Source organism: Mesitornis unicolor, unplaced genomic scaffold, assembly GCF_000695765.1.
Source record: "Mesitornis unicolor isolate BGI_N332 unplaced genomic scaffold, ASM69576v1 scaffold39920, whole genome shotgun sequence".
Lineage (NCBI taxonomy): Eukaryota > Metazoa > Chordata > Aves > Mesitornithiformes > Mesitornithidae > Mesitornis > Mesitornis unicolor.
The window spans coordinates 7948-19953 of record NW_010159653.1 but is presented as its reverse complement, the minus strand read 5'-3'; the positions used below and the strand labels follow the sequence as shown (position 1 = coordinate 19953).

General features: G+C 40.7%; 1 protein-coding gene across 1 annotated transcript in view; it reads right to left on the bottom strand.

Annotated features, from left to right (window-relative positions):
* The window catches only part of LOC104542866 (tensin-3-like), a gene marked incomplete at its 5' end in the record, with an annotated part of 19278 nt that extends 18020 nt beyond the window's left edge, over positions 1-1258 (bottom strand). The window contains one exon of the mRNA XM_010187328.1: positions 1093-1258. Within this exon, the coding sequence (XP_010185630.1) occupies positions 1093-1258 (166 nt within the window). The remainder of the gene's footprint in view (positions 1-1092) is intronic.
* Positions 1259-12006: the final 10748 nt, after the last annotated feature.

The following is a 12006-nucleotide window of genomic DNA, read 5'->3' as shown; positions in this document are numbered from 1 at the left end:
GGAATGTAAACTTGGTAATGACTGCATTGCCTGATAAGCTTTTAATTCATATCCACTTAGAATGAAATGTAAAATTGCCTCCTCCTCAGAAAATACTAACATACTTTGTTCAGTCTTATGATTCACATTCATAACCACAAAATGAAAACATTCTTTCACAGTCCAAGTACTGATTGAAAAATAAGTAAATAAGATGGGAAGATAAATAAAAGATAAATAGGTATCAACATACTTGAAGACCTCACTGAGAGACTCACACACCAACCAACAGCATTCCAAATACTTACTGTGTAAAAGAAGCCAATTATCCAAGAACAAAATGAGGATAATTAGCCACGAAGGAACACTGTTACACAGTGACAGAGAAGGAAACAGAAACAGCTGTAATGCAACACCTAATCTATTAAGTAAATACAGGGCACAGCTAAGGACTGATCCAGTTCACTGTCGTGGTCTTCTGAACCTTCTAAGAGTAACCTGAGACCTCTTGTTTGTTTGATGTGTTTCCTGCTATTTCCCCTCTTATGCTGTAAGGTCCTTGGGACAAGTACTATTTTGTAAATGTATATTATCCAAGCTCTGGTCCAGAGCCCTACAAGTTTACCAAAATACAAATTACAAATATGAAAGCATAAAATTTCTCAGCCTGATGAGCAGTTGAAAGGGTAGCTATTCACCACCAAAAACAAATTCTCTGGCATTTTACTGATAGAAACACACGTGTTGCAGTGAAAAGAGTGCTCCCACTCTCTCATATACAACTTATTCCAATGTAAAATTTCATGAAGCATTAGAGAAGCTGGTTAAGCACACAGGAAAATTATGTACGAGCTTGTGCTAGCACATAATAAAGTAACTGAGCTATAAATTCCTATTTATTTTGGTCTTTATATTTATCTTCAAAGCTAATTGCATCTCTGACATAATAAAAGCATATGTGTATGTGGTAAACTCCAGTCAACATCATCATTAAATGCAATCAAAATCAAAGTCATTGGACAAGTTCTCTGTAACGAAGATGCAAGCATAGCATCTTGGCTGGAAACTATAGTTGTGATAACTGAACAATAAGGTAGGGGTATCTTCTCCTACCTTTCTCCCCCTGGGATAGGACTTGAAACAGTACATGAAGATGCAAAACAGCGCTGAAAGGAAGGATCTGCCTGCACGCTGGCCCTCAGCAAGGCAGGGTTGGTGCCCAAGCTGCTGTCAGACATCACCAGAGAGTGGTTAACAGCTTCTGTGTAACTTCGAGATTCTGCAGCAAAGGAAACAAAGTAAAAGGCAAGCTGAAAAACAACTCACATTTTGATGGACTTTGTACTGAAAGAACTGTTTATAAAACAATCTTTTTTCCTCTTAATAGGACTATAAAGAAGAGTTTTTATTTGTTTGAGCCGTAACATTTTATTTCACAACATTACATTGACTGCTGAAAACATCCAGCAGGACAAACGGCAGAGGGAATAAAGGTTACAGAATTGCACTGCTCAGACCATTTGATCAGGGTTCACTCACTGGCCCTGAAGATGAGACCAGACCTGTCTGTTCCAAGCTGTTTTGCATTCCACAGGGTTAATCAGGTATGTCTAGTCAAGTGTCCTATGTGACTACACACACCATCAGTGCACACTTATACAACAAAGTGATAGAAATTTGAGTGTTCAGCCCACCCATTCAGTCCACTGCTAAATGGGGCAGGGAATCCAGCAGAAAATCACATGGAAAACGCTGAGGTGCTCAAAACATTTTTCACCTTAGTCTTTACCAGTAATACAGGCCTTTGGGAACCTCAAGCCCCTGAGATCAGAGGAAAAATCTGGATCAAGGAAGACTTAAACTGTGGAGAAGGACCAAGCAAAGGAGCACTTAAACAACTGAGACGTACGTAAGCTTACTGGGGCCTGACAGGTTGCACCCGCAAGAGCTGAGGGAGCTGGTTGATATCGCTGCAAGGCCACTCTCAATAATCTTTAAAAAGGTCACAACAATTAGAAGAGATTCCTGAAGTCTGGAAAGGGAACAAGCATCACTCTTGTCTTCAAGAAGGATGATATGGGGAATTGCAGGCTTGGCTAGCCTAATCTCAGTCTGTGGGAAGATGATGGAGCAACTAACCCTGGAAACCATTTCCAAACATGTGAAGGAAAAGAAGATGATTGAGAGCTGTCAGCATGGATTTACAAAGGGAAAATCAAGGCTATCCACACTGATAGCCTTCTTCAGTGAACTGACAGCCTTCTTCAGTGAACTGACTAGCTTAATGGCTAAGGAAAGAGCAGTGGATGTTACATATCTTGATTTTACTAAGCCTTTTGTCATGGTGTCCCACAACATCCTCATAAACAAGCTGACAAAGCATGGGTTAGATAAGTGGACAGTGAGATGGACTGAAAACTGGCTGAATGACTAGGCCCAGAGGCTTGCGATCAGCCACACCAAGTCACTAGCATTATACCCCAGAGACTGACACTGGGGCCAATACTGTTCAATACATTCATAAACCTGGATGATGGGATAAATCTTAGTCAGCCAGTCTGCAGACAACAGAGAACTGTGAGGAGAGACTGGTAAACCAGATGGTTGTACTGCCATTTAGAGGTGGGAGAAATGGGCCCAAAGGAATCTCAAGAAGTTTTAGAAGGGGAAATTGTAAACTCCTGCACCTGGGAAGGAATAATCCCAGACACCAGTACAAGCTGGGGGCCTACTGGCTGGAGGATAGCTCAGCAGAGAAGGACCTGAGAGTCCTGGTGAACAGCAAGCTGACCATGAGCCAGCAACGCAACCTCATGGCAAAGGCGGTCAACAGTATCCAGCTGCATCAGGAAGAGTGCCGCCAGCAGGTCAAGGGAGGTGATCTTTCCTCTCTGCTTAGCACTGGTGAGGCCACATCTGAAGCTCTGTGCCCATTTCTGGGCTCCCCAGTACAAGAGCAACATGGACTTGCTTGAGCAAGTCCAGTGCAAGGCCACAAAGACGCCTGCAGCATCACTGGGACTGGAACATCTTTCAACTGAGACTGAGAGAGCTGGCACTGTTCAGCCTGAAGAAATTCAGGCTCAGGGGTATATTATGACTGTGTATAAAAAAATGATGGGAGGGAATGGAAATGAGGGAGCCAGTCATCTCTCACTCTTCTGCTCATGTGAGGAGAAAAGGACAGACTGGGGTTGAAAGGGAGTTGAGCAGCACAGTGTTTAGTTACCAGTACAGCTACAGATTTCAGGTGTGACTTTGCTCATACAGACAAAAAAGTAAAGCAACTGTAAACTTTTCTTTACTAATAGCTTGCAAATAGCATCAGATTAATTGGTTTCTAAATTGATTCAAGTCTGAACTATGTTCAACTTAATTATACTAGACATAAATATTATGGGATATAGTTAAAACACATGCACTTGAGTGAGGAATAATGTGGATGCTAACACTGAAGAGCTTTATAGAGGAACAGTTTAAATCCCTCCTCTACAAGTACATTTTAATAACCAATCAAGCTCTAATGAGGATTACATCTAATTATTCTGGTATTATCTAAAGCAATTCAAGACCTATTGAAATAAACGCAGGTTCAACACCAGTATTTTCTACCACAGAAAAGGCCATGCACTAAGGTACTGCAAATGCCTGCATATCTGAAGCTTCATACACCTGAATAGTTCAATTGACCTTTTGCAGGACTGAGATCCAGTAAGATATTACAGATTAAACACTCTGTAATTATTGTCTCTTGAGTAGATAAACTTCAAAAGATTGAGGGAGAAAAAATACACAAGAAGTTACAGAACAATTCCAGTCCTTACAAAGAGTTCAAATCATGGTAATGCATCTTTTCCATAAGGAAATCTTTCTTATGAAAAAAGGAAGAAGGTTCTCACTATTTCTGTAAGCAACACTGAAACAAGTCTAAATAAATCTTCCTTTCCCTTAAATCCACCGCAGAGCCTGGCTCTGATATTATTTGAATGAGGAGGGCGCAAGGTACTTAAAAGAAATGCCTGAGATAAGAAATCTGTAAATCAATGCCCTGACTGAAAAACATTTGAATTCCTCACATAGCATACATACTGTACAGGGCAAACATTTAATTGGATAAGGGAAACCGGAGAAAACTGCAACATTGCCTTTTAACTATATCCATTACTTTAACTATATCCACGCCAGCCATAAAAGTGAACTTTAAGGAAATACTGCAGAAATGTGTGCAGTGTGGAAGAGCCAGAGAAATCTGAATACATATCTAATAGATCAAATATATTACAGTCATTCTCATGATAGTGCAAGGCACAGGAAAAGCTGGCTGCATAAACCCATGATTTAGGCCATATTCCTACTGAAACCAGTAGTGCCTGTTGACACAAGTATTACCAAGACTGACTGTTTACCGATGTATTATAAAGACCAAAGGTAAAGCCTTGAGAAATTATTTCAGTGATTAACTTTCTGAGAAAAAGTCTATTAGTTGAAGGTGGGTTGGTCAAACTAATGTTGTAAGTCTGAAGATAGTATGACTAGAGCCTCCCCAGAAACACAACTTTTACTGGCTAAAAGCAGATGAATTTACCGATAGCAGTGTCTGTAAGACAAAATATCATATGTGCCACAGACATCTCAACTTTGCACATGAATTTGCAGATGCATCCCAACTACACTGCAAGTGCAATGACTGTGCTCCTGTATGGGAGAGGTTAATGTATTCCCTGCAGGCATGGCAATTACAACCACAACCTACACTCCATAGGCTTGCTTGTTTTCACGGCTCTGTGTCTGTTCTCTTGGTACCAGACTATATGGGGGAGTCACTGGGCCCCAGCTTCCAAGAACCTGGGCACAGGAAGGGGAGCAGCACTGCTTCTGAAATAGCTTAAAATCTTCTAACACTCTAATGCAATCCCAGCTATGTGCATGAGAGTTAATCTGAAGCATTTACACAGCGAAGTCCTCTCCTTCTCCCTCCATAACAGCACTTGCTTGAAGAAATAGACTAAGAAATGGACCAAGACTTGATTGTTCCCTGTTTCAGGCCTTGGACTGTTGCTATTACCTTGAGAGCACCAAATGCTGCATAAAGGAAGGACTGCTGTCACATTCATAAGTGCAGCATTTCTTTCCATAACGAAGTTTCACAGGTGTAAAATACTAAAATAAGAGTGAAAAGCCACTGGCAGCCAGGCATGTAATCTGCAGAAGGAACACAAACCCTGTACAACTCTTCCCAGGCTAGAAACAAAGTATATCTGAAGGGCACTTCCCATGAAAGCAGTTTTGTTTTTATTTCCATTAAAAACAAGCTTGCTGACTATTTCAGCTATGTCCTCTCTATTGTCCAATGCAGAGTCCACACTCACAGGTCAGCTGTTAACCCCTTATCTCAAAGAATCATTAATTCAGTGCAATCTCACAGCTTCTACAGGATTTCTGTATGCAGGGTCTGAACTCTTGTGGTATATCTGCTGCAAAGCATCAGTGATTCTTGCTGCAGGCCTCTACTGAATCTATACCACTGTATCTGTAAGAACATGGGCAATATAACAGTGCAGCTTCCTACTTAAAGAAGCGACATGACAAAACCACATCATCCATGTTCATGTCTCTTCATGCACCCAGGTCAGACCTGCATATCTACATTTACTATCACTGATCATCCATTTCACAGGCAGCACCTAAGGGAGGAACTGGACTCTGTGCATCATACACTACTGAAAAGTGATATTTGGGAAGAAAACGAGTAAGTTTGTGCCGATATGCAAGACAGAAAGATATTCAGGTCACTCTTCTACTGTCCCACCTTGCAGCAAAAGGTAAATACTTGTAAAAGTTGCAAGCTTCTCTCAGTTTTAAGCAGAAACTCTTGGATGTGCCTAGGACACAGCTATATAAAGTGAAATGTCATAGTTTAACATACATTTTAATCTACTAAATCTGTCAAAACAGAAAAAAAAAATAACTGAAAAAAAACCACCAAAAAAAAACCCCCCAAAAACCCAGAACAGCTTAACCCACGCCATGGTCCAGATAAAAGACAAGTTAAAAAGGTTCCTTTTCCTCTGTCTTGTAGCAGCTGAAGAGCAAAATCATCTCACATCTTTGGAGACAATGGTCCAACTCTGGCAGGGAAGTGAAAGACAGTCATTCCACTATGATACCTTGCATTTTAGCAGCTTCTCATACATACCCACATTCGTAGTCCTTTTTGTGAGAAGGTGACAGCTAAGCTGCATTGCATGAGCTTGAAAATTCCACTCAAGATCCTCACTTACATCTTTTGGGAAAAAAGAGCTTTAAGTCACTGTTCCACTCCCAAAACCCTGAGCTGACCGCGCCCCCCCCCCCCCCCCCCCCCCCCCCCCCAACTATCTCAGGCCAGCCTAAAAGGTGAATGGACACGGAAAAGCGTATCACTCTCAAGTAAGTCAAAGTAACTGAGCAGAAAGAGCAGAAAAAGGGCAAGAAGCTATGCAGATGAGAAGGGGTCATCAAGTGATGAAACAACCACCTAAACAACACCTAAACTTGCTTATTACTCATTAAGCAAGTTACTTCACCATTCACCTGAATGTCTTGCAGAAGACTTAGGCTCAACTCAGAGCTAAGATTTTACACATACAAGGAAAGGTAGAGCAAAGATCGAAGAAAACCCAAGCCTTTAGTATTAAACATCAGAATAACCTAACTAAAGACACTGTGGATGGTTCCATGGCTTGAAGTACATTGGTAAGACAAAAAGAATGGGGTGAGGATCTTAAGTACACTTTATGAAAGAGGCTTGTTTAGATACATTTCTTCCCAAACTTTAAAATCTACAAAAGGAAAAAAGTGGAAAAAGCTTTATCAGGGAAACAATCAATGAAAGCAAAAATATCAACAAGCAAAGCACAAAGCTAATAGTGCTGAGTGGGCACAATTTTAGTCCTTTAAGACATTTTGCCAACATTTCAGCAAGGGAAATGTTGACGGAAACATTAGTTGGAAAATCAGTTTTGAAGAAAAATTGGAGCAAGGAAGAGAGCTTCAGTAGAAGAGAGGTACAGACGTGCAATATCCAGTGACAGCTAATTGGACTGGATGGAGTGAAAAGGAGCACCCAATTCCAACCGCACAGAGAGAGTATGGAGTAGCAAAGGCTTACGCTACTATGTAAAGCCAGAAACTCTGGAAACAGTGAATTCATGACAAAAGGATTTCCTGGACAAAGAGCCTGTCCAGCAGCTGACAGAGTGCTAACAACAGAACTGGCACCACTGAAGCCAAGGAGCTCCTCAGCAACCTCTAGAGAGCTCATGGGAAGGCCAGAATTAAAAACCCAGCAAGATGTCCCACTTGAACCAGTTTACAAACTAACCCCTTTCCAAGGCCATTAACACTGTAAAGTTCTTATGGGGTAGCCATCTTCCCTTTCACTCTCTCTCCTGCTTTTCCAAATGCTAAGGTGACAAAATTAGAGAGGCCGAGATAATGCTGCAACTCTCTGCTTTCAGTCAGTCTGCAAACTAGTGGCTTTTACTGAAACTTCTGACCTTTTATACTTGCTATAATCTGCTTTCAATTTCATAAAAATGCAGTAAACCAAATTATTTCCTTCCACGAAACCCTCCATTGACTTTGGTCCCACTGTTCCTTTCTTTCCATCAAATATATGAAAATAAATTAAAGATCTTGCCTTTTATAATTTTAGCCGCCACAGAAAGGAATAACTTTATTATCTCTTTTTTTGTATAGTATATGCTATCCTTTCCAACACAAGTTGTTCCACCTCTCATTCAGGGCTAAATTCCCCCAGGCTGTTGCTGCTAGTCAGCTTCTACCATTATTTTTCAAGTGTTTCAAACAAAGAGCTCTGAGAACAACCCCTAACTTACTGTATTACTGCTTCTTTTAGTTAAGAAGAGTTAAAACTTAAGCAAGCTGATCTAAGCCATACACACTGAAAGTAAAACTCCTAACAGCCACAGGCAACAACAAAACACCTTTCTGTTCACTGTCCTCAAAAAAGAAGTTAACTGCTTTATGCCCTTCAGGCTTCTGGTAGGATCGATTTGGAGGGTTTGTATTTTAGAAAACAGGTACCCGTTAAGAAACTTTCTGAACAGTAACTTGTAAACTGAGATAGCGATTGTCATTGTTAGCTTACTTTTCACCCTGGCAATCTTCCCCCCAAAACCTGCAGCAACCAAAGGCTGAATCAGCACTTTGGCATTTGGCTCTCTGTAGTCGCCAAGCTATCGATATGAAGTCTTCACTGCCACAGAGCTCTGAAGAAGCGTGAAAATCTGCAACATTTTCTAAAAGTATATTTTATAAATAAACTGGATTTTGTACTGTAAGATTAGTCAGCTATTTTACTGATGTTGACTACAGCAACAAAACCCCTGTTTTTCCCAGAATTTCTTCAAAATTCTAATTTATTTAGGAAAAAGAAATCCTAAAATACTAACAGTTTTTATCTTCTTTTCATGTTTTTTGCTTTTTACTTCACCTCAGACAGCAAAAACAAAGGCTACCAACTGGAGTATAGACTCAGTTTTGTCCATGTTATCTCCCACTGCCACAATTGAATATTATCAGTTCACAAAAAAATTGGAAATCCACCTTTTAAATTTTCTTAAGAAAATTTGAGAACTTAAAATGAAAGTTAATGTCCATACCAATGACAGTGCTTCACTGAAGTACACTGATAAACAGAAAGGCAGTAATACTAAGCCCATCTTTAAAAATGACAGTAGCGAGTATTGGGACCTTGGTGAACTTGAGGACTGGACCAATAGAAAACTTATTTCAGATCAACATGATATTTAAAAAATTCTGTAAACCAGTAATTACCAACCCTGCTGAAAAGGACGAGGAGTTGCAGGCTGAAAGTGAGTCTTCACTTTGCTCTCACCCCAAACTAGGCATACTGAGCTACAGCAGGAGGAACACGGTCAGCAGACCAAAGGAAGTTGGTCATTACCCCTCTGTAGTCAATGCTATCAAAACTTCACCTTGAATACTAAACTCAGTTTGAGGCAACGTGAGAAACTGAAAGGGATCCAGTGGAAAGCTACCAAGATGACCAGGAGCCTTGCTCACACAACCCATGATGACAGGATTATGGGGGCTGGGACTTAGTCTGGAGAAGAAAAGCAACTAGGTGAGGAATCTAAAAGCAGCCTAAAACTACTAGAAGAGACAATGAAGCCAAATTCTTCTCAGCAGGGACAGACAAAAAGGTCTTGGGAAATTCTCACCAGAAATAAAAAAGAGCTGGGCAATGCAACACTGGAAGAGGTGAAGCAGGGCTGTGGTGGGACCTCTATCAGGAGGTGTTTTCCTCCTCAGGCAAAACAGGATCCAGTATTTGTGAGGGTCCTGTTATGAGTCATGGGTTGAACTACACACTGCCAGAGGCACTTCCCAAACATCATTCCTACCTTTCTATAGCAACACTGATTTCCTTATGCAGAAGAGTCTAACACAGTTATTTCCGAACACTTTCAGTTGCGTACTCTATCAATAAAAAATTTTTGAACATCCCCCTCAATATACTATGGATGTTCTAATGTTTTCTTTCCACACTCCACTGGATCATCCTGTTCATCACCTGGGGTGCGCAGACCGCACTTTGGAGACCACTGGTTTAACATGCTGACAGAAAAAACCAGCATGAAGATAAGAGGTAAAACAAGACTTTTTAGGTTTTGGAGTTTTTGTGTTTTTTTTTTGTTGTGTGTGGTTTTTTTTTTGTTTGGTTTGGTGATTTTTTTAAATGGATGGAACAGCGTTTAATGGTTGGAACGTTTCTCTTTTGGTCTAGAATCTGCTGGTCTTTATGCAGATCAATGAACTCTTCTTCACAATTCCCTATGTTCTTTCAGAAGCAGCACATGTCATGAGCCAAAATCACGTACCATCATGGAGGCACCTGCAGATCCCCTACTGTTCACAAAACCCACCAAATAGCAAACAGATGTAATGTAACAGGCTTTCTTCATGCTTCTGAAAGAAAAGACAAAGATAGTATTTCCTTGAAGATTCTGCTAATGCCTGTTTGAGTGGATCAACTCTCTTTGCAAGTAACCAAATCAGTTGGGTTGAACCTGGAGAAGCTGTGAAAATGGTAGCTCTAGCATTCACATAGTGGCCTCTCCACACTAGAAAGGTTCACTTCAGTTACTTTATTAAATGGTACTGAGAAGGATCTCAGTGGAGTATGCATCATGTGCTCGGCTTTTACAGAAAACACAACAACGTGGTGGCTGACAACCTGGGAAACATAACAGTAAATCGGAAGGGGTGGTAAAATGTTTCTCAGAGACATTTACTTCTTGGAAGAAATAACACATTCGACAGCTAGAACTCAAATTTCTAATAATTAAAGGTAAACTAATTGCAGTACTGAAAGCTTCTAACTTTGTGCTATTATTTGTTGTGTGCATTTAGAAACCGTTCACTGTGTTTTGGGAACCTTTCAAATGCATTTAGAATTATTAAAAAAAAAAAAAATCCATTCTTGCCTTATGCCTAAAGAGGGCTGTAAATCATCCATGGCTCTCCTTGAGGAAACATCCTTGGCACAGCAGCCCTCCCCAGCAAGCACTGGGTGAGCAAGGCTGGCACTTGGCCACCTCCACAGGAGATTTTGGTCTGCTGGCAAGAGGCACGACAGGAGTGGGTGCACACTGAGACTGCATTCTTGTGCTCATGTAACTTCTAGCTCCCATAATGGCCCACAGAGGCTCCTGCCAGTAACAAACAAATGCAGCCTCTGAAGCTGTGCCAGGGGTCAGCTTATCTCCAGGCAACCCAAGGATCAGGGAATTAATTGCACTTACCCTCTGCCCCTGTCTGCACAGGGGTAAGTGTCAAAAGGATGATTTACCAGACCCTGCTTATCCCCCCACCCACAGTCCCTGTCCTGAAGACTGTACTAACCTACTAATATCCAGCTTCCATTGACAGACCCTTACACCGTTTTGCAAACACTTGGTATCATACTTTCATTCAAAAATACCAGAATACACCTAACTCATGTTTGCTGCATGGAATTTGCAATGCAGCACCTTCAAAGCAATAAAATTCTTATCACATTTTTCTGAAGGACTTTCTTACACTAATTTGTTGTATTTTCCCAAATAGTACCAAAAAAAGAAAGAAACTTCCCCAGGGACTAAAGCAATCAGTTGCACATGTCTTCTCATGTATTTTAAAAGATCTTGCAGATGCTCTGCTATTGACTTTAAGCATAGCTTTGCTGCCTTAGGAATGCAAATCAGCTGTGGAGGCATCTCCTCAAGCCATCTGGGTCACACGGAAACATCAAATGTGACATCTATTAAAACACTCTTTAGGAGACAGACACTGTCAGTCCACAAACCATAAACAGCAGCACTACCATTCTGCCTTTAAGTGCAGCAGATCATTCAGTGATGAAGAAAAACAACAAAACAATTAAAATACAATTAACATGTCTGCACTAAGTTTTCACAGTGAATTAGTTAAGTGGCTTTAAAGACACTCAATTCCATTCTTACTGTGGTTTATCTCATAATGGAATTTAAGATATTCACATTGCTGAATGTGATGATTTTTATAAAATTGTAAAATTACAATAGTTTAAGATGGGGAATAAAACACTACAAATCAGAAGTGTACAGACTAGTGTCTTCAAAATGAACAGTAATTCACTTTTTCAAGAAGAATGCTGGAAAGACTAAGCACCTTTCAAGAAAAGAGAGAGTAAAATATCTGCCCTGTGCTCCAAAATTAATTAGCTATTAAAATTGCTTGAGATGTGGAAGCGCAGGTCCAGGTTGTCTGTGCTAGACTGAAAAATGCAACTCACTGCAGATCCACTGCAAAGGGGGCATGGGTGTGGGCCAGGGTGGGCAAACTGGAGCAAATAGTGAATGAAGAAGGGACTGAGCCTAGGGCTTACTTTCTAAGCACTCCTGGAAGAGCGAGCATCAAGACTCATCAGTGAAATTCTCAGTTTCGTGGTATGATCCTATCTACTTTTCCTGTGGCGAA